General features: G+C 40.0%; 1 protein-coding gene across 4 annotated transcripts in view; it reads right to left on the bottom strand.

The window, feature by feature from the left end:
• Positions 1–22838, bottom strand: part of PKHD1 (PKHD1 ciliary IPT domain containing fibrocystin/polyductin) — a 445850-nt gene that overhangs the window by 238695 nt on the left and 184317 nt on the right. For all 4 annotated transcript variants that reach the window (XM_044929073.2, XM_044929075.2, XM_044929078.2 and 1 more), the window contains 6 exons: positions 21294–21419; positions 17954–18010; positions 17588–17718; positions 7797–7909; positions 6246–6351; positions 3984–4118 (listed from right to left, as the gene is read on the bottom strand). In XM_044929073.2, the coding sequence (XP_044785008.2) occupies positions 3984–4118; positions 6246–6351; positions 7797–7909; positions 17588–17718; positions 17954–18010; positions 21294–21419 (668 nt within the window). The remainder of the gene's footprint in view (positions 1–3983; positions 4119–6245; positions 6352–7796; positions 7910–17587; positions 17719–17953; positions 18011–21293; positions 21420–22838) is intronic.

Below are 22838 nucleotides of genomic sequence, written 5' to 3'. Positions count from 1 at the left end.
CCTATACGATTTTAACAGAATGAATAACTTTCAAATGAGTGTATATTAAAAAAGATATTATTCAATGCAAGACAAATCAAGTTTGAAAAGTAGGGGAAAAAAGCATAGATAATGAATTTCAAACTGAAAGCACAAGATAAAATGGTAGAAATAAATGCAAATATATGGGAGACATCAGCATGTGAATGGTAATTGAAACCACTAGAGAAAATGAGATTTCTCCCAGGGACAGCAAGTATATGTAGAAAAGAAGGAGACCTAGGATGGAATTTAGAGAAACAAAAAGATGAAAGTTCTAAATTGAGGAAGACAAATCCACAAGTGAAAATGAAAAGTAACCCTGAGAGAAATAGAATGAAGCACCCTCAACAGCATTTTCCCAAATAAGATTTTTTTTTTAAGTAGTATCATTTGCTTGGATGAATTACAATAACAACAAAAAGGCAACCATCGTACAGGTACTTCCAAAAGTGGGGTGATCATAATTTACATCCAAATCAGGGCATCTTGGAGACTGTGGAAGGGGGTGCTGACAATAACCGTGCGTACGAGACAGCAAAAGAGACACTGATGTATAGAACAGTCTTATGGACTCTGTGGGAGAGGGAGAGGGTGGGGAGATTTGGGAGAATGGCATTGAAACATGTAAAATATCATGTATGAAACAAGTTGCCAGTCCAGGTTCAATGCATGATACTGGATGCTTGGGGCTGGTGCACTGGGACGACCCAGAGGGATGGTATGGGGAGGGAGGAGGGAGGAGGGTTCAGGATGGGGAACACATGTATACCTGTGGCGGATTCATTTTGATATTTGGCAAAACTAATACAATTTTGTAAAGTTTAAAAATAAAATAAAATATTTAAATAAATAAATAAAAGCAAGGCTAGTATAGCAGAATAAACAAACCACAATGACCAAGCTTGGATGTATAGTGGTGGTTTGCACATCTCTTGCATAATAAAGCCATTCTCACTGAAAATTATTCTACTTATCTCAATACCAAGGTAATGTTGGGTATGAAAGTACCAACATAAACAAATATGTCTAATGGGAAAAAATCCTTTCTAATAAACAATTCTTCCAGAAACTAGTGTTTGTTTTAAAACATGACTCACTGATCATTGTGTGTCACCAAAACATGCAGGTAGAAGGTCTGAGAATGATTAAGCCAAAGTGTCTGAAACTTTTAATTCCTAAAGAAATGGCAGATTTGAAAGAAAGAGGCTAAAGTCAGATTTCTACAACCAAAGAGAGGTTGGCATCCTTTTTAAAACAAAAAAACAACTAACACAATTTTATACAGCAATAAAGCAGTTCCCAAATAAATCTGAGCAATAGTGTGCTAAATAAAGATTCATAGATTTTTTTCGTTTGTTTGTTTTTAACCCTAGAACTTTGCAAAGACTTTAATGGGTTAATACGCAATGTGAATTTCAGAGGATGGGAGGGATGGTAAACAGCATGTGTATGCATGTGTATGCTCAGTCACTCAGTCTTTTCTGACTCTTTGGGACCTTGCAGACTGTAGCCTGCCAGGCTCCTCTGTCCACGGAATTTTCCAGGCAAGAATACTGGAGAGGGCTGCCATTTCCTACTCCAGGGGATCTTCCCAATCCTGGGATTGAACCTGCATCTCCTGTGTCTCCTACATTGGCAGGCAGACTTTTTACCACGGTGCCTAGCATATCCTATATGTAATTAACCTAAGAATCTTCCTTTTCTCAGACCCTCTCTTGGAACTAGCCTTCCATGGAAAACACTTCAGAGAATATTGGAGTAAGCACTAATAAATACTTTGTGCCAAGGCCATTTTCCCATATGTAATTAAATGAGTATTGGACCAGGCGTGATATCCAGGTGGTCCAAGCTCCACAATACTGGGCATGATCTTGGGTTCTCATATGGCTTCTCAAAGCCTCCATTTCTGTACCTGTAAATTTAGGAGTTCTAACTAGATCCTCTCTTAGGTATTACTTATCTCTAATATTACATGACTTTATTTATGTTTTATTGGGATATAGTTGCTTTACAATATTGTGTTAGTTTCTGCTGTTCAATGAATTGAATCACTTATAGTATACATATATTCCTCCCTCTTGGATCTCCTTTCCACCCCCTCCCCATCCCACCCTTCTAGGTCGCCACGGAACATTGAGCTGAGCTCCCTGCATATACTAGTGATCTACTTTACACGTGATAGTGTATATATGGCAACCCCAATCTCCCAACCCATCCCACTCCCCCTTTACCACTGTGCCCACACGTTCTCTACATCTGCATCTTTTTTCCTGCCCTGCAAATAGGTTCATCCGTACCACTCTTCTAGAGTCCACATTTATGCATCGATTTATAGCATTTTTCTCTTTCTGACTTATTTCACCCTCTATGACAACCTCTAGGTCCATCCATGTCTCTACAAATGGCCCAGTTTCATTTTTAATAGCTGAGTAATATTCCATTGTGTATATGTGATAATGTCATACACATACACAATAAAATTGCATGGCTTTAAGATTCAGATCCTAACTAAGACCTAGATCATGCCTATAAAAAATGTTTAACATTTTCCATCCAAGGACTTTGGTCCTGCACTTACTTGTTAGGAGACTGAGAAGTTCTCCGCTGTATTGCATCGCTGGTGAATTATACCCCAGGGGTGAGATTATATTTTGTTATGATAAGCACCCTTTTGTCATAATCTGAATCTTAATTTATGTCACTCTTCCTCTAATTATGATGTCTATTTAGCATCAATTAAGATGTTGTGACATTAATTTGCCAGGACACTTAGTTCTTCAGCTTGATGGGTGTTTTGTTTTTAGCATCTTCTCTAAGGTTGTTTCTGAGAAATTTATGGGCCTTAGGTCAACCCGCATCACAGAATCTAAATCTGGGTCTCATCTCTCTTGAAAACTAAGGAACTTGAAAAGAAGAATCATCTCTCAAGGTGGTAATCTTTTCAGAGAAAAGGAAAAACTGGCAGGTATTTCCCTCCTAAAAACAAGGATTCGGAAGAGAAAGAAGGAAGGAAGCTGGAGAATTAAATGTAGGAAAATGTAGCTTAATAAGAAAGTGATTTTTTAAACTCAATATTGGTATCTGTAGTTATGAATCATCAAAGGAAGCACCAAAGTAAAAACTTATCACTTAAATGTCAGTTGGTCAAAGCATTCAGGAATGAGCTAAAGAGAACACTCCTCCCTTGGTCCCCAGAAGTACTCTAGGTCCCTTCCATCTATGATTATTCTGAACTGTGACACTAAAATGCATGTAACTCCTTCAAGAAAAAGAACGAAGGGACTCATAATAGGTCAGAAACCAATAGCCACCATGGACTTCCCTTGAGAACTAGTACTTCTTACCCAAGAAGTCCTCTGCTCAGCTACATTCTTGTCCCCTGGCCATGCAGCGGTGGGGAAGTCATCCATAGTTTGATGTTTATCACGTAGACACACACACTGAGGTAAGTATTAGGGGATCACTTAAGAAACCCTAGTAAACTATAGCAAACAACACAAATTTATATCACCATTTTTTTATGGGAGGGGGCCCTAAATAGAGTAAGAACTCTATGAACAAAATGTTGATGTTGAAACTTGGCAAACCACAGTCCATAAAGACGAAATGGACTCACACTATTTCATAAACTTTGTGAGGTTAGAGTAAATGAACCTAAAATTATTAGACTTTTTAATTGGTGTGGATAAAAACCCTAAATTGCAACCAGATAAGAGTTCTGTGAGCCACTCAGGGCTTTTGTGATTTATATGAACACAACACACTGAAATGTTATGTGTGCTTGAATTTTATGATAAATATCACCCCTGCTACAAATCAAAGAATCCTCTAACTTTGACCAACTAAACACAAGACTTGCTAAAGAATTCTATTAAAATTACATATCCTGAATCATCAAAGGACCCAGAACATATGATTCTGTTTTGATGAACAACTTAAAAGAATCACATGAAGACACTTACCTTGTGGGCAAAATGACCAAGTAGTAAGCTGTCAGTAATTGATGTATTTGCATCACTTTCCAAGACATCAATTCCAAAATCTCTGCATGCATAAATCTGGAAGTTTTTCAGGTGAAGATCGCTACTTCTAAAAATCTATAAAAGCAACAATATATGTTATGTCAAAGGTCTGAGGCTCTACTTTTCTTGCAGATCTCCTGTAGCTTCTTTAATTGTTGATTAAGTATAAATGAGTGTGCTATATCATATTTAAGCAGCTTTTGTCCATCAATATCTGTGCAGGCATCCCAAAGTTGCCATGAGGTCAGCATTAACTAGCCCCCTTTGGTAACATCCCCTCTGCACTTTTCATTTCTCTTCCTAACAACTGATGCATTATAAAGGTCAATGTGAATTCTTCATGTATTTAAAATAAGCTTGCAACTGTCAAATCACACAAAATTGATGGAGAAAAACAAAACATCCAGGAACTCCAGTATTTAATATTTACCTCAGTGTTATTAACTAAGATTGTCAAACACTTGCAAATATGAAATAAGTAATTCAGCATGACTATAGACTCAAAATACATTCTATGTGTATTACAGCTTAGATTAGTGGCTCCAAACAAGGATCAAGGATTACCCAAACACGCTTGTTAGAGTTGAAAGAATTACACTAGCTTGGGGAACAGAGGCCTAAGTTTTTAACCTGGCACTGATATTAGCTAATCATGTGATCTTCAGCAAGACTTTTTACTTCTCCCAGCTCTCAGTTCAACCATTTTGAAAATCAGGGTGAAGGTCAGGACTGCCAGTTAAACTTACACAGTCACCCCTTTGTTTATTAAATAGGGCCATGTTTACATTTGTATCTTCAAGTGGGAGTCTCCTATTAATTAAGGCCAAGGTAAACTTTCATGCATTGGAGAAGGAAATGGCAACCCACTCCAGTGTTCTTGCCTGGAGAATCCCAGGGACGGGGGAGCCTGGTGGGCTGCCGTCTATGGGGTCGCACAGAGTCGGACACGACTGAAGCGAGGCGGCAGCAGCAGCAGCAGCAACCTTGATTTACCATAGGTTAGTGCTTTTACTTGTCAATCAGTTTTTGTGCTTGACTTTTCAAGAACTGAATAGCTTGCATTTCCCACTCTACATGCACTCTACATTACCTTTTATAGAATGATAGATCTTTGAAGACACAGAGGTCTATGTAAACAATATAGCTATGACCTGAACTAATTTGACAACAGTTTTTACTTCATTACAGGCATCAGACCCTCTGGAAGGCACAAATTGTTCCTCTGCATAAGAGGGATCCCCACTATATTCATTGTGCTAATGAGAAACAAAGTACTTCATCAAATTTAATGAAAACAAAATATTTAGTACAACTGGGATTCTTCCTGTTAGCTACCCCAATTTTGTATCTTGGAACTTTCCCCCCATCTATGATCATTTTCCTTATGTTGAATATGTGAAATAAATACCTAACCTTCTTACTGTGACTTAATTATATGCTTTATTCTATTTTCTGCATGTCCTGTAGATGTATCTCTTCATCTTTGTATCTTAGGCTCCATATTTCTCCATGGCAGAGACCAAATGTATGTAATTTTCTCTATGTAACACCAAATAGAGACCCTGGATAATTTTTACATGGTATTGGTAATAGTGAGCATACAAAGCTTTCTTATAAGAAGTCACTGCAATAAGGAAAAGTAAATGAGTAACATGAGCATTTTCCTTTCAAATAAAATAAAATTTGGCCCATTGGTAAAGGTGAGAATGCCACTTTGACCTGGAATTTTTGTGTTTCATTGATGAACAGCACTTTTTCTTACGACTGAAAGCGGATGTTAGGTATCAACCACACAACTTTTGCAGTCTGGATTCTGCACCTGATTTTGCTACTAACAAACAGTGTAACCTTGGCAAATCCCTTTACTTTCTGAGCCTTAATTTTTTCCCCAAATAAGCACGTGAGGGGAAGAATAGATGACCTCCTTTGATTCTTCTTGGTTGCAAATCTCTACGATTCTGTTGTTCCCTATTAGAGCTTCTGAAAAGTCACCACAGAGGCAATGGACAAACCTTGGCTTACTGATTAGGAATCTGTTCATTCAACAACTATTTGACACACACACCTATGATGCTGTTGGCTCCTTAAAGCTGTGATAATATAGCAATCCTCCCCCAGAAACAAATCATCGCCTTTTAAGTACAGATGCAGAATAAGAAAATGAATGACATTTCTAACTTTAAAAAAATTAAAGAAACATACCTGGGCACCACCTGCACTTCCCCAAACTGTGAAATTCTGGAACAGGGTGGAGCCAGCCCTATTATCCCAAGGTGGCTGAAACTTAGGGTATACAAAGAGACCAGACCTAGGGAGAAAGATAAAGAGTGAAATCTGGCTGATTTCTGCATTCCATATGTCTCACTCATTGGAAAATATAAAACTGAAGATACTGAATAAGGGAATAAGTGAGACTGAAGAGGAGATCTGCTCTCTAATGGTCACTGCCCATCCCTCAGCCTTTCTTTCTGTCACCCTCTGTGACCTGCTCCTGGATCTCAACAAGGTGCAGTTGCCGTGGTGCTATTCCATTCTATCAGCCCCTGTAAATTCTATCAGCTCCTTCCTAGGAACCTGGACACCCCTGACTAGCCCTACAGAGCCCCACTCTTCCATCAGCCTCTTCTAGATCCACCCCTTTGCTGAGGAAGCCATATACCAGAGCCTATAACCCGTGCAACTTTTGTGCTTCTCCCTGAAATGACCTAGCATTGTGGCATTTTTGGATACCTTCTCCCCTCATATCCCAGGGTTGCTGAAAGCTGCTAGATAAAAAAAAAAAACTTCATTATCTTAATAATAATTTCATGACACATGTACTGATCGTACCTCAGCCAGCACTTCAACATGGCTGAACAAGGGTGCTTAATCCTCATTCTAGTCTCCTTATAATTTCCCATCATTACAATATTATCTCACTATTACTAATGTAACTATTATCAGAATCATTTATATTGAGGAATTCCCTGGAGGTCCAGTAGTTAGCATTCTGCACTTTCACTGCTGAGGTTGCAGATTCAATCCCTGGTCAGGGAAACAAGATCACACAAGCCACACAACACAGTCAAAAATAATAATATTAATAATAAATTGCTTAATAGAATTATTTCTATCAATTATTGAGTTCCTACCATATTCCAGATGTTCTCTTAGGTGTATAACATAAGTCATCTCTAATTTTCAAATCAAACTTTCAATAGAGATGTGTCCCTATTTTACAAATAAAGGTCTGACTCTTTAGAAAAAAGCAAGTTACTCAAAGTCCAGCTCTGAATCAAGTCCCGACTGACTCTGAAGCTCACATTTTCCTTACCTTTCTACCATGTTTCCCAGTCCTTGCTCTTAGCAGATGACTGCATCCTCTAAATAGCAAAGACCTTGAACTAGTCACTCTCATCTCACAGTGTGCAAGTCACAGGCAAAGAGCCTCTTCTCCAAACCTCGTCTCCCCACTCAGCTCCTGAGCTCAGGCATTCTGGCCTCCCAAGGGCCCCCAGTCTCTTGGGAGTTTAATTCATCTCTCTATGAAATTGTTCTCTGGCCACAAAAGGCGTCCTGTGTCCTGTGCCGCCTCAAATGACCTCTCTCTCTGTTCCCCTTCCCTTCACCACCAAACTTATGACCGAAGATGCTCACTCAGATATATCATCAAATCTTACATGGATGCCAAGCATTATTCAACCTTCTCTATGAGTCTTCTACAAAAAAAAAAAAAGTTACACCCAAAATGTAGATGAACTTCCCCAAAGTTACCTTGTACAAGAATGTGCACTATTCCATGTAAATGAGAGAAGTGGAGCTTGGGATGTTTGGTTGGTCACAAGATGAAAAAAGTAGCCATAACCAGCAGCAAACACCCTGTTTCCCTGCAGAAATTAAATACAGTTTAATCATAGTTAGTCCATTACAATAAGGCTGCTGGAAAGACTTTTAAATGTGCTCATTCTGCTTTCTCACTTAATTCCTACCAAGTCATATTGATATACCTTGATCATACATTCATTCTGAAAAACAAGCTGTGGGGTATGTGTGTGTAGGTTTGTGTATGTATAATGGAATATCACTCAGCCCGTAAAAAGAATGAAATCATGTCATTTGCAGCAACATAGATGGACCTAGAGATTATCATACTAAGCCAAGTAAGTCAGAGAGAAAGACAAACACCATACGGTCTCACTTATATGTGGAATCTCAAATACAACAGCAGTGAGTATATCTTTGAAAGAGAAACAGACTCACAGACATAGAGAACAGACTTCTGGCTGCCAAGTGGGTAGAGGGGTGGGAGAGGATAGATTAGAAGTTTGGGATTAGCAGATGCAAATCATTATATGCAAGATGAATAAACAACAAGGTGCTACTGTATAGCACAGGGGACTGTATTCAATATCCTGTGATAGATTGCAATGGAAAAGAATGTGAAAAAGAACATAAAGATGTATAACTGAGTCACTTTGCTATAGAGCAGAGATTAAACACAACACTGTAAATCAAAACAAATATATCCTCATTCCTCTTCCTCCAGGCAGTTCAACTTGACTTTAATTTTCCCACCTCAATAGCTGGAATCTCATGTTAAAACATCCTTGTAAATTTCCACAGTGACAAGCTTACTTGTATCACCTAATCCAAGCTCTTCTCTTTGTTATGTGAAAAACACTTGGGGCCAAAGGCCTTCCTGAAGCCAAGTCTCCACAAAGAGTTCTCTCTGATCCTCTGAACAAATCACTGATTTGACTACGGGCTGAAGGCCAGTGATAGCAATCTCCATGCCTTAGCTCTGAGACACAGCTGCTGCTGCTGCTAAGTCACTTCAGTTGTGTCCAACTCTGTGTGACCCCATAGATGGCAGCCCACCAGGCTCCCCCGTCCCTGGGATTCTCCAGGCAAGAACACTGGAGTGGGTTGCCATTTCCTTCTCCAGTGCAGGAAAGTGAAAAGTGAAAAGTGAAAGTGAAGTCGCTCAGTCATGTCCGACTCTTAGAGACCCCATGGACTGTAGCCTACCAGGCTCCTCCGTCCATGGGATTTTCCAGGCAAGAGTACTGGAGTGGGTTTCCACTGCCTTCTCCACTGAGACACAGCAGCTGAGTTCAAATACAACTCAAATCCCCTCAAGGTACTCTTGTCACTATTCAATCATTTCAATCACCTATAATTCTTGATAAGATTTACCTTCTAAATAATTTAATGCCTTTTATATGCTCATGTACTCTTGCCTGGAGAATCCCATGGATGGAGGAGCCTGGTAGGCTACAGTCCACAGGGTCACAAAGAGTCGGACATGACTGAGTGACTTCACTTCACTTCATGCTCATATAAAACCTAAATTCTCCAATTGATGATATGAGTTTGGGGCTGTAATTCTGAGCAAACAATACACTGAGCTTATTTTTATATAATTCAATTAAATACCTGCAAATATCCATCATTATATAGTATATTTTAAGACAGAGTAGAAAGCCAACTCCCTAAAGAGTGTAATACTGGACACAGAGGTACTTTGCTTGGTTATATCCAATGTTTACAAAAATGTGCATTTTATTGCACCATTTTAAAACCAGGAGACTTGAGATAAAAACTCAGACACTTTTTAAAAAAAAATTCTGAGCCCAACTCCTGTGGGATAGCCATAGATTAGCTGGAGCTAAGAAGAGCCTGCTGTCTTGGACTATGGATGACTTTGCCATGCATGCTGCTAAGTCACTCAGTCACGCCCTACTCTTTAAAACCCTATGGGCTGTAGTTGGCCAGGCTCCTCTGTCCATGGGATTCTCTAGGCAAGAACACTGGAGTGGGTTGCCATGCCCTCCTCCAAGGGATCTTCCCAACCTAGGGATTGAACCCACGTCTCTTATGTCTCCTGCATTGGAAAGTGGATTCTTTACCACAAGAACACCCGGGAAGTCCCCACCTGGAAAGTCCCCACCTTTCCTGCTTCAGTTCTTTATGATATGAGGCTGATACCTGTAGCCACTGACTTTACAACCTCTTAACCCCAGGCAATAGTCAATGCTACGTGGGATGTTCTGTTTTAGTGGGAGGAATGAACAGCCGACAGATCAGGATGCTAGATACATCCTATGTACTTGTGGGCATCTGTCCTGTCCCATGGGAACCCAGAGAAGAAAAGCCAGGGAACAAGCTGCCCACTCTCAGCTCTACACCTTGTGTGACAGGGGTAAAGGGAGCCCTGAAATAGGATGTTTTAAAACCAACAATACTCAACTCCTGGCATATGCGAAAGGAGAAACCAGTGCCCCAGCCCCTGGAGGTTGCTGGCTTCTGGGAAAGTGTGAGTGAAGGCCAGAATTGACCCTGAGTTGGGAAGCCTGGCAGGGAGACAACACCGCTGGGACCTGGTAGGTGGGCCAGGGCTTACTGACATAATCATGGGTGTCGTTTCCTCTCATTCACTGGGGGTGTTGAAGGCTCACTCACTCCGGGGATCTGTAACCTACCAGCCAGGACTCTTTCACCCCGCCACAGAACACCTTCTTTCTTTGTGCAGCAGAGGCCCATTCTCTACTGCACTTCATTCTTTTGGATTCTGAACACTTCTTCCATTTCCTGAAGTCACTTAAAATTCCAATCACATATCTTTCCACATGCCAAAAGTGACTTTTGGATATCATTGAATATGAAGCTGAATCACTATTAAAGATGCTAATGTGACTTCAGGGGACCTGGGCCATCTTTAAGACCCCAATTATCTTGGGGGTCTGGGCAAGTCTGGAGCTGTGGTTGTCAGCTGGGATGATATTGTTCCCCAGAGAGCATGTGGAAATCTCTGGAGACAGTTCCTGTTGTCACAACTCAGAAAGAGAGGGGTTTTACTAGCATTAATTTGACAGAAATGAGGAATGCTGGTTTATAGAGGACAGCCTCTCACAACCAAAGAATCTTATGGCCACAAATGTTATGGCCCCAAATACTCTCTTGCTCAAAGTCACTCAGTTGCATCTGATTCTTTGCAACCCCATGGACTATAGCCTGCCACGCTCCTCTGTCCATGGAGTTGTCCCAGTAAGAATACTAGAGTGGGTAACCATTCTCTTCTCTAGGGGATCTTCTCGACCCAGGGATCAAACCTGGGTCTCCCGCATTGCAGGCAAATTCTTTGCCATCTGAGCTACCAGGGAAGCCCATGCTAATATTAGCATGGTTAAAAAAAAATAGTCTGTATGTGTTCTTGAAATGACCCATACCCATTTTCCAGTATCCTATCTCCAAATGTTGATGGAAAGACCAACCTAAATATAAAAACATGGTAATTATAACAAGAATACTTTGACAGTTTTTACTGGGAGGGTATTTATATCTTTTTAAACAATCAAATCTTCCATTAGACACTCCCCCAAAGAACACTTATTAGCAATTGAATCAGTTATCGCAATTCTTCGCTCAGCTAAAAAACAAGACATGCACTTATGATCCTCAGCTTTGGAAGAATCGCTGTTCCTAAGTTGACAGATCCAAGCGCCCAGGGGAAGCACTAAATAAAAGTGCCCTCAAAGAAACACAAGCAAGCAATGTGACTGTTGATTCCATTATGGTTACACAACAGGAAGCTTCCTCAGAGAAGCACATATGAAGCTCCACCTTCCACACAGCCAGTGCAGAGTGGCTGTGTCTCCACCGCCCCATGAGTCACTAGAAAGGCCACGAGTATATGAGAATTGAGAGTTAGATAACAGGAGCTTCTGAAACACCTGCCTTTTCTGCAAGTATACAAACCACAAGAAAGGTTCACAAGAGGTTAGAAATGATCGTCTCAACTTGAATGTACACTTCTATTTCATTACCGATGAGATGCTAATTCATTACCACGACTCTACCAGGAAGGGAAAATTCAAGTATTTCCAGAATATATTCCAAGGACTTCATCCTTATTCATTGTCTTGGCTAGACAGGCATGTATTTTGAGAGAATGAATAATTTGTTAAATCATCTGCCCTGGTGTCATTAGTATTTTTGGAGCACCTGGGTGATCATAGATAAATGCTTTCCAAGTGCATTTATAGTTGGGCAGGATATTTGCAACTTTGGTCTTCTGTTAGCCAATAAGGCTCACTTTTTTTCATAAAAGAAGCACTTAAACAGTCGGATGGCATTACTTTCCAGCCCTTTTTACTCTCCATTCCAATTGGGTATGCTACAAACGATTCATGAGAAGAAACCACATATGTATGCAGGTAGCCAGCGGCTTGTGGGGAAGGGTTTAAGGCAAGCAAGGAATTTTGTGTGGAAATCAATTCTTTGCGGAAGTCAATGTATTATGGACATTCAAGGAAGAGAAATTCCAGAAAGAAATTAACTGCCCAAGTATGCCAGCTCCTTGAGGTGTGCATCTGTAGTCACTAAAAAAAAAAAAAAAAGTGAGTCAACCCTTCAGGCAGCTCTTAAATATACATTAGCTATTGAGTGGAGAGAGCTAGAGAGCTTAAATCAGCCTTTAAACACAGAATTCCTTACAAAATTGATTCACAAACCAGAACAAATTCCCTTCAAATCAAATGGATGCTTCCAAAGGACTGGTCTTTAGGGGTTTTCCATTGGCTATTCTTAATAGGGGTCTGGTCATGGGAAATGTCCCAAGCCCACATACATATGGGATGTTCTGGAGCACTCAGAGTGCACAGTCTCTCGCTGATGGAGAGCAAAAACCTTCCAGCCTGAGGTCAAACTAGGTTAAGTCTATGAGAAAGATGAAGCGTCTGGGCAGGTAACAAGAAATGCCCATAAAGGAGTCAGAGACTCAGGACACTGGAGTGTGGAAGGGAGACAGACTGGAAATGAAGTGCTCCCAATGCTACAGGTTATGCATGGAAGAACCACCACCGATCTTTGCTGGAAAGCCTGGCAAAACCTATCTAAGGAGTATAAAAGGAACACCTCAAGTTCCTTGGACACTCAAACAGGACTACCACACTGAGCCCTCACTAGCAAGAACAACACAAAGCTAAGATTTTGCTTCTCACAGAAACTGCCCCAAATTTAGCTCAGTGGCAGCCTGGGCGTGAGGCAAGTGAACCACCTGCAGCTATGAAAACTAAAAAAGAATATCTCACTTGAAATATCCTTATACCGGGCAGACTTGAAGGTGAGTGAACTGTAAAGATGGCTGCCTGGGAGCCAAGGTGAATTCCATGCACTGAGCAGAACATTTGGTCCTAGTCTCTGGATCTAGGAACAATATACAACTACAAATCACTGCAGAGACTTAATTAAGGATCAACTCCATTTCTTCCTGCCTGCCAGGCTAGGCCAGAGATTTCAAGGTCAACGTCTATGATGTAGGCTTTCTGGATTGGTTGTCCAGCCACTAGGATTAGGTCACCTTCAAATGTAAAGGCTTTTGTTTACATAATAATATAGTCCCAACACCTATTTCCTGGTTGTGCCATTGCTCTATGGCAATGGTTATGGTTATGTACCATTGGAGGAAGCTGGGGAAAAGGCACATAGGAACTCTCAGTTCTGTTTATGCAACTTCTAAGTCTAAAATTATTTCAAAATTAAAAGTTTTAAAAAAAGAAAAATCCTATTGAATCCTATTGAAAAATCCTATTGAATTTTTTAAAGCATAGCTTTAAAAAAAATATTTTGCCAAACTGCATATACACACACACACACACACACACACACACACCTCTCACAAACTGCACCTCATGCACTACCCCATCACTGTTGTAGCCTCCTGATTATCACTTTGGAATAAAAATATATTTCTAAGATACATTTTTCTGCATATCATCCACTTAAAATACAATAAACACGAGCTTACTATTTGTACAGTGACTGAAATGACCTTCAGAGGCACTAAGAGAAGTTCCTAATTTTTAGGTTCTGACATATATGCCCAGTTATACCTATGTCCCTTGGTTGTGGCACATTCCAGACAACAGAATACAAAAGAGACAGCACAGCAGAACCCCAGGGGCACAGCTGCAAAATTGGAGGGGACTGTGCAAAATTTAACACTCAGACATGAGTTTCACAGGATCTAAATGCTGACACAGATGAAACACCTTATTTTTCAGTCATCAAAGTGATTGAGGGATCTTAGGATCCATTCTTTAATTTCCTCTTTCTTCCCCCCATTCTTTGATTATGGAATTACACCTACATCCATTCATTTATTATATTCAATTAATTTTTATTGAGCAACTATTACATATCAGACACTGTTAGGGACTAAAAGTTAACAAGCCAATTTTTAGATTATTTTATAACAGAATTTTAACAACAGAATCTTAAGATCATTGAAGATGAAAATGTCAGGAATATACCCAATGAATGTACTTAATGAACTTATGTTACCACCTTAAACTAAAATCTCATTCTCCAAATGCACACACTGCATTGTTTGTTAACTTTGTAAAGAGGAAGAAAGTAAATGAATGGAAAGGGAAGGCATCTAACAGGAATCAAAAAAACCTGTTTTGGGATCAATATATTCCTTGCTGAGTGTGCACTGTTACACAGATCAGTCTACAAAGTCTCAGGTGACCTATGAGCTTGTATGTGGGCCTCTGGTTCTCTGCACCTATAGCCAGCTCATTTCTTTTGCTTCATTTTGTTTTGCTTGTTTGTTTTGTGCTGGTTTCAAGTATATAGAAAAGTGATTCAATTACAAACATATATATTCTTTTTCATACTCGTATCCATCACAGGTTATTACACGACATTGAATATAGTTCCCTGTGCTATATAGTAGGTTTTTGTTGTTTACCTATTTTATATATAGTAATATTTATCTGTTAATCCCAAACTCCTAATTTATTCCACTTCTCCCTTTCCCACTTGGTAACTATGAGCTTGTTTTCTATGTTTATAAGTCTATTTCTGTTTTGTAAATAAGTTCTTTTGTACCTTGTTTTTTTTTTAGATTCCACAGATAGTGATATCAGGTGATATTTGTCGTTCTTTATCTTACTTCACTTAGTATGATCATCTCTAATCCATGTTTTTATAGATAGCATTATTTCATTCTTTTATGGTTAAATAATTCTACTATATATATATATATATATATATATATACATACACATACATATACACCACATCTTCCTTATCCATTCATCTGTCAGTGGACACTTAAATTGCTTCCATGCCTGCTGCTGCTGCTAAGTCACTTCAGTCGTGTCCAACTCTGTGTGACCCCATAGACGGCAGCCCACCAGGCTCCCCCATCCCTGGGATTCTCCAAGCAAGAACACTGGAGTGGGTTGCCATTTCCTTCTCCAGTGCGTGAAAGTGAAAAGTGAAAAGTGAAAGTGAAGTCGCTCAGTCGTGTCCAACTCTTAGCGACCCCCTGGACTGGCAGCCCAGCAGGCTCCTCCGTCCATGGGATTTTCCAGGCAAGAGTGCTGGAGTGGGGTGCCATTGCCTTCTCCATGCCTGCTGCTGCTGCTGCTAAGTCACTTGAGTCGTGTCCGACTCTGTGCGACCCCATAGACGGCAGCCCACCAGGCTCCCCCATCCCTGGGATTCTCCAGGCAAGAACTCTCCATGCCTAGGCGATCATAAATAGTGCTGCTATGAACATGGAGGTGAGTGTATCTTTTTGAATTAGAGTTTTCACTTTTTTCAAATAGTGCTGCTATGAACTTTGAGGAACATGTATCTTTTCGAATTAGAGTTTTAATTTTTTCCAGAAACATGCTCAGGAGTGGGACCACCAGATCATATTGTAACTCTATTTTCAGTTTTTTAATGAACATCCATACTGTTCCTCATAGTGGCTGCTAGTCAGCTCATTTCTTACTAGTCAACTAGTAGTCAGGACACTTGCCCCAGAGACAAGACTCTACCCAGTGAAGCAAAGCAGGCAGCACCCCTGACACTCAATGTGGATTTAGATACATTCTAGTCTCTACTGCAGGCGGAGTACTCCAGTACTCTTGCCTGGAAAATCCCATGGACGGAGGAGCCTGGTAGGCTGCAGTCCATGGGGTCGCTAAGAGTCGGACACCACTGAACAACTTCATTTTCCCTTTTCACTTTCATGCATTGGAGAAGGAAATGGCAACCCACTCCAGTGTTCTTGCCTGGAGAATCCCAAGGACGGCGGAGCCTGGTGGGCTGCCGTCTATGAGGTCGCACAGAGTCGGACATGACTGAAGAGACTTAGCAGCAGCAGCAGCAGTCTCCTGCAAGAAGATGACCTGGGCATCTTGAGGGTGTCCTTTCTTCTAGGCATTTCAAAGTAGTCATGATTCTGCGATCCAAGAAACTATACAAAACATAGCTCTTAAGTCCCCAAAGCTTTCTGGGATGGCTATACCACAAGCCCTGTGGTCACCAACAAGTTAATGTTGCTCTCGTTGCTCTGTGTCTAGAGCTGGGTTTCCTTCAATCCATGCAGTTCTGCCTCCTTTCCTCACTGGCATATTAGCTGCCCCTATTTGGCACCTAAAATAGTGTGTAAGTGCTGTGTTTGGAATAAACATAATTAAGAGTCTGGCTGAGGGTTGAAGAGATAACCATGACTTTTATTAGGGGTTATTCAGCTGAAGGTAATTAAAAGCAGATGATCAGAGAGAGAGAGAGAGATGTTCATTCTCTCCATTCCTCAGAAACTTGGCATAATTGTCACAGTAGATACTCAGAGCCATGTCCTGAAGAGTGAGGCCCTTAACCCTTTCATAGTCCCTGGGACAAAACCTTTGGAAAGGGGAAACTAAATGGCCTTCCCACTACTCTGATGCCATTCTTCATTCACAGATTTGTGGTTAAACTACCAGAAAAAAATAATTCCTTAAACCGCTTAGATAGAAATTTACCAAGAAAAAGTAATGTTAAGTTGTAATAAATAATGGGATTAAAAAAAAAAAAAACAAAGGCCAACAGAGTGTATAGCTGAGTTTTGAACATTGCAGAGATTGCAGGTGTCAACCCTCTATGCAGTCAAAAATTCACGTAAAATGTATAATCGGCCTTCCATATACATGATTCCTCAGTGTCCATGGTTCCACGCCTGCGGGTTCAACTAACTGTGGATAATATGAGAGTGTAGCATTTACTATGGAAAAAAATCCGAGTATGGGTGGATTTATGCAGTACAAACCCATGTTGTTCAAGGGTCAACTGTACTCTGTTCATCCTGGAATCTGACATGCTCTCACTCACCACACAACTCTGCTGACCCTCAGTTCTGAACACTTTTAAAGGACATTAGTATGAACACATTAATACAGTAGCATAATGAAGATTTTAATAATTATTATCAGAATCAAGACCAAATTCAGTGACCACCACATATAACTCAGGAAGATATTTTATGACCAGAAAGTAATCAATATCTACTTCATTTCACTTCATATAGATATTGCTTCAAAGAATGTTAATGGGAATTCTGAGGAAATGATTACATTTATCCTAAAACTGTTTAATCAAAAATCATAAAGTAGTTTCCCATTATCAATGTGCAGCAAGTAAATGATTTATCCCACAACACTGATGCTGCCACTCAGGATAATTTTCAGAGTGAACATTATGCCTCTCAGCTCTGATCTCCCTAGAGGATCTGAAGCTCTTACCTCTATAACATTGGTGGGATGGCGGATGTAGATACCAGAGGGTGTCACCACTTCAGGACTGGAGAGTCCCTCAGCACCAGAAACACGAATGATCACATTGTTTCTTATTATGTTTCCCTGTTCTGACCAGTCTAATTTAAGAAAAGGGGATTCGCCAACATAATTAAAATGTACTCAACCCAACATTCTTATTTCTACTAATATATGTTATAGTTCTCATCATGCATATACATATATAGACAACTGTAAACCTCTAGTGTGTTCAACAAATTTAAGACATCTAACATTCTGCCAGCAGCCCTGTCTATAAAATGTATGACAACTTAAATAGATGGTAATAAATTTAAAACCAATTTACATATTTACCCTTTTCTCCTCCAGGAGTAACCTCCCAAGGGATATACCTTATCTCGGGGGATGTACCTGAGAACAAAAGATGATGTTAGTTCAGCACATTTCGTGCCACCCACGAAAATGAGAGCTCCTTTAATACTATTTCTTGTTTTGGTGTGGCTTGCTTCAATTTGTGTGCGTGTTTTTATCTATGAATCAGACAGACACAGATTATGTGAACCTTTAAGTTCTAGAACTTCATGAATTAGAGTGTGAGTGAAAGCCGCTCTGTCATGCCCACCTCTTTACAATCCCATAAACAGTAGTCCATGGAATTCTCAGGCCAGAATACTGGAGTGTGTAGCCTTTCCCTTCTCCAGGGGATCATCGCGACCCAGGAATCAAAGCAGGATATTATGCACTGCAGGCGGATTCTTTACCAACTGAGCTATCAGAAAAGCTCATTTTAAATAAAAATAACAAAGAAATAGATCTGTTGTTTTACTTCTTAAGAAGAATCTAAGTGACTGTCTCTGTAGTTAAATGGCACACACTCCGTGTTACGTCCAGCCCCACCCTGAGCTCTTTGAATTGGCCACCAACCATCTGCATGCCCCTCTCATGCCCTGGAAGATCTGGAATATCCTGGATAAACAGGCTAGACAGGATCTGAGACACTCACACTCAGATCAGAGGTCTGAAATAGAACAGAATAAAAGAGCATGGGCCATGCTACAGAAGGGATTCTCAGGTGGCAGTAGTGGTAAAGAAACCACCTGCCAATGCAAAAGACTAAGAGACGCAGGTTCAATCCCTGGGTCGGGAAGATCCCCTGGAGAAGGAAATGGCAACCCACTCCAGCATTCTTGCCTGGAGAATCCCTTGGACAGAGGTGCCTGGCAGGCTATGGTCCATAGGGTCACAGTCAGACACAACTGAAGCAACTTAGCATGCACACATGGATTCTACAGAGAGGTCAACCATGTAGCATCCATACAGAGCAGCCCCACAGATCCCCTTTCTTCTAGGTCTTCAGATATCTGGGTTTCCTATGTCATTTCATGTGTCTGAGTCTGCAAACTTATTTTGCATGAATTGAGTATCTTATCTAAAATTCACTGACAGTTATTCTAATTCCATCACCTATAACACAATAGAGGTCAAAGAGCCTCCACTCACAATATCCAAGAACTCAAGGCCAAATTCCTCCTGCATGTTTCACTCCTTGCCTAGTTAATGCCAATTCCACAAAATTGTTTCCCCCTAAAATAATATTGTTATGGTGCCTCCCTGAATTTCTGCACCAGGTTTCAACAAACTTTTCCCTTACAGCAATAAAGGTAAAAATAAGCAAAGCCAGTCTTCCATGTATTAGTCTGACTGCCCTGTCGTTTTCCACTCAAAAGACTGTCTTGCACCTGATAACTTCTATTGTCCTTAGCCCTTAGCCTTTTAGAGCTGGTGTTCTGGAGTGGGTTGCCATGTCTTCCTCCCCGTGATCTTCCCAACCCAGGGATCAAATCCAGGTCTCCCACATTGCAGGCGGATTCTTTACCGCCTAAGCCACCAGGGAAGCCCATGAATCCTGGAGTGGGTAGCCTGTCCTTTTCCAGGGGATCTTGCTGACCCAGGAATTGGACCCAGATCTCCCACATTACAGGCAGATTCTTTACTGTCTGAGCCACCAGAGAAGCCCATGAATACTGGAGTGGGTAGCCTACCCTTCTTCAGGGAATCTTCCTGACCTAGGAATTGAACTGGGGTCTCCTGCCTTGCAGGCATATTCTTTACCAGCTGAGCTATCAGGGAAGCCCTGGAGTTAGTTTACATGATCCATATTTTCTCACTAAACTATTTCCCTCCCACAGTTAGAACCTTTCTAGCTTTTATCTTAACAGATCATTCCTAAATGAAACATGCAAATTTTCCCACTGATGATATCACAGAATTAATTTAAATAGAAAACACTAGCTAACAAGTACAATTACAGTTTTCCTTTCAGTGAAAACCTCTGATTTGGTTATTCTGATATAACCAAAGACCTTTTGTTCATTAACAGATTTATTTCTTTCAACAAATATAACTCCAAATGCACTATTTAAAAGTTCTGTTAAGTACTAAGAAGATGATGTTCACATGAAATCTGGTATTAATAGAAAAACAGACATTGATCAGATGATCAGAAACATGATGTACAATTTTAAATCAATAAGTAATGATTGGTGATAAAAGAGTTTAAACAGACAGACTTGATTTGGGAGTGTTGGGGAGGGCTATTATAGGAGGAGAATGAATGGTATGATCAGAAGGCAAGGGCTGTGCAAAGGTCCTGAGGCAGGAGAAAGTTTGGCCTTTTGAAAGAATTAAAAAGGTCAGTGTAGTGAGAGTACAGAGGGAGAGAAAAAGAGCAAGACAGGTATACCAAGGTTACTAGAAGCAGCGTCACTAAGGGAGTTTTTTAAGCCAGAGTAAGGATTCTGGATTATATTCTAAAAGAAATAAATTCTTAAAGGGCTTTAAGATGATGCAGTCTGATATTTTTAAGGATAACTCTAAGCATCACAAAGGGAATGGACTTTAGGAAACAAATGTCAATACAGATGACCATTTAGAAAATTCTTAAAACAGGCTTCTTCAACAAGCCACAGAAGTAGTGAAGAACAGGATTCAAAAATGTTTAATTCCTTGTTCAACATCCAGGTTTGACACTTCATGAGGTTGCACAAAGACATATTTATGTGACTTTGAATTATTATTAAAATTGCTGACAATAAATTTTATATTTATTGTATATTGATTAACATGAACTGAAATGTCCATCTTTAAAAATCAGTTTCCTGAGAGACAGACTCACAGATATGGAGAACAGACTTGTGGTTGCCAGGGGGTAGTGGGGTGGGAGAGGGAAGGATTGGGAGTTGGGGACTAGAAGATGTAAACTATTACACAGAGGACGGATAAACAAGGTCCTACTACAGAGCACAGAGAACTATACTCAATATCTCGTGATAAACCACAATGGAAAAGAAAATGAAAAAAGAATTTATATATATATATATATATGTGCATAACTGAACCATTTTGCTGTATAGCAGAAGTTAACCCAGCATTATAAGCCAACTATACTTCCATAAAATTTTTAAAATACATTTAAAGAAACAAAAAATAAAAATTAATTTCCTATGGGTAAAGCTTAGTAAGCTAATTAAAGACTGAATTTACAACTAGAATTTTTAACTACAGTCTGTTTCTAAAGCTCAGAGACTAAAGTTTTTACAAATTGGAAATTCAAATCTGGGAACAATAATTCTTTTTTAAAAAAGAACGCATCCTCCACCAGAATGTCGAAGTTAAACAAGCCGATCTCACTTACCCACCAGCAGTGCATGACCTGAAATACCATAGAACACGTTCCTGTCCACCTTCAGGCCTGAGGCCTGCGACATGCTGAGGCCTCTGCTGAAGGACCGCCACACTGTGCAACCCTGCACGTAGGAGCCTGAACAACAAAGAGGACGGTAAACAGTAGGGAATCTCAAAGGTTCCTCACATTCTGTTGATCATCCCCAAATGCTGCTAGAATATAACTACGAACATTCTTCCACACAATAATAAAATTCAAGAAATAAGGAGTTGGCAGCAGAAATTTAAAAAACAGGCAGCTTAGACCAATGTATCTTAAAGACACCAAAGATGACCATAGTGGAATCCAAGGGCCACATGTCAGAAAAGAAAACCATCTGAGAAAGAGATAGCATGGCCAAACCATGAGGAATGCACGGCTCTCAAGAGGTCCTGGTGGCCGCCATCTTTGGTATCTACTCTTTGGACTTCCCTGGTGGCTCAGACAGTAAAGCGTCTGCCTACAATGTGGGAGACCTGGGTTCAATCCCTGGATCAGGAAGATGTCCTGGAGAAGGCAATGGCAACCCACTCCAATATTCTTGCCTGGAAAATCCCATGGACGGAGAAGCCTGGTGGGCTACAGTCCATGGGGTCGCAAAGAGTCGGACATGACTGAGCGACTTCACTTCCACTTCTCATCACAGTGTAGTGGAGAGCAGATCAAGAAACAAACAGCTAAGGCTTACAGACCAATTCTGACCTCTGAAAACTGCATCCAGCATGAGAAGAGGTAGTATTATATCTTGAGCTATGAAGTTATTTTTTTAATTGAAGTATAGTTGATTTATAATATTTCAGGTATACAGCAAAGTAATTCAGTTATACATACATATGTGTATATATGTGTATATATATATATATATATGTGTGTGTGTATATATACATATTCCCTTTCATAAACTTTTCCATTATAGATTATTACAAAATATTGAACATAGTTCCTTGTGCTATACAATAAATAGGTCTTTGCTGTTTATCTATTTCACATATAGCAGTGTGAATCTCTTAATCCCAAATTCCTGATTTATCCAAATTGTAAGTAAAGCTAGAGATCAGTCTGAGGACCAGAACTCTCACATTTGAATATGGTGGTCTGTGGAACTGGAGGGGAAATACCTTCTACTGTGCTAAGAGAAACTGACATTTAAGAAAATCATTACACTAGCTCCATGAACATATTTTATGACCTCCCAAATCGATACATGTGGACTGAATCAATTAATGAACAACTATTTACTGAGTATCAACTATATATTTCAGGAATTATGTCTTGTGCCAGAGGTATAAAGATGAATAAAACTAAGTAAATTCTGTGTTTGTGTATCTTGAGTCTGATGGAGAAAACTCACATTAAAATAATTAAAATGTTTTATTTGGATAATAAAATTATAAATCCTGAAAAAGAAGCTTTGTATTATTTCCAGACAGGGAGAGAGATTATATCGATACCAAATGTTTGAAGTATTAGAAAAATGGCTTTGGTTTATGTAATAATTTGACTTTTGACCTTGGG

The sequence above is a fragment of the Bubalus bubalis genome, chromosome 2 (assembly GCF_019923935.1).
Source record: "Bubalus bubalis isolate 160015118507 breed Murrah chromosome 2, NDDB_SH_1, whole genome shotgun sequence".
NCBI classification, from domain to species: Eukaryota; Metazoa; Chordata; class Mammalia; order Artiodactyla; family Bovidae; genus Bubalus; species Bubalus bubalis.
The sequence above is the reverse complement of the archived record's forward strand: the minus strand, read 5'-3'. Positions and strand labels throughout refer to the sequence as shown.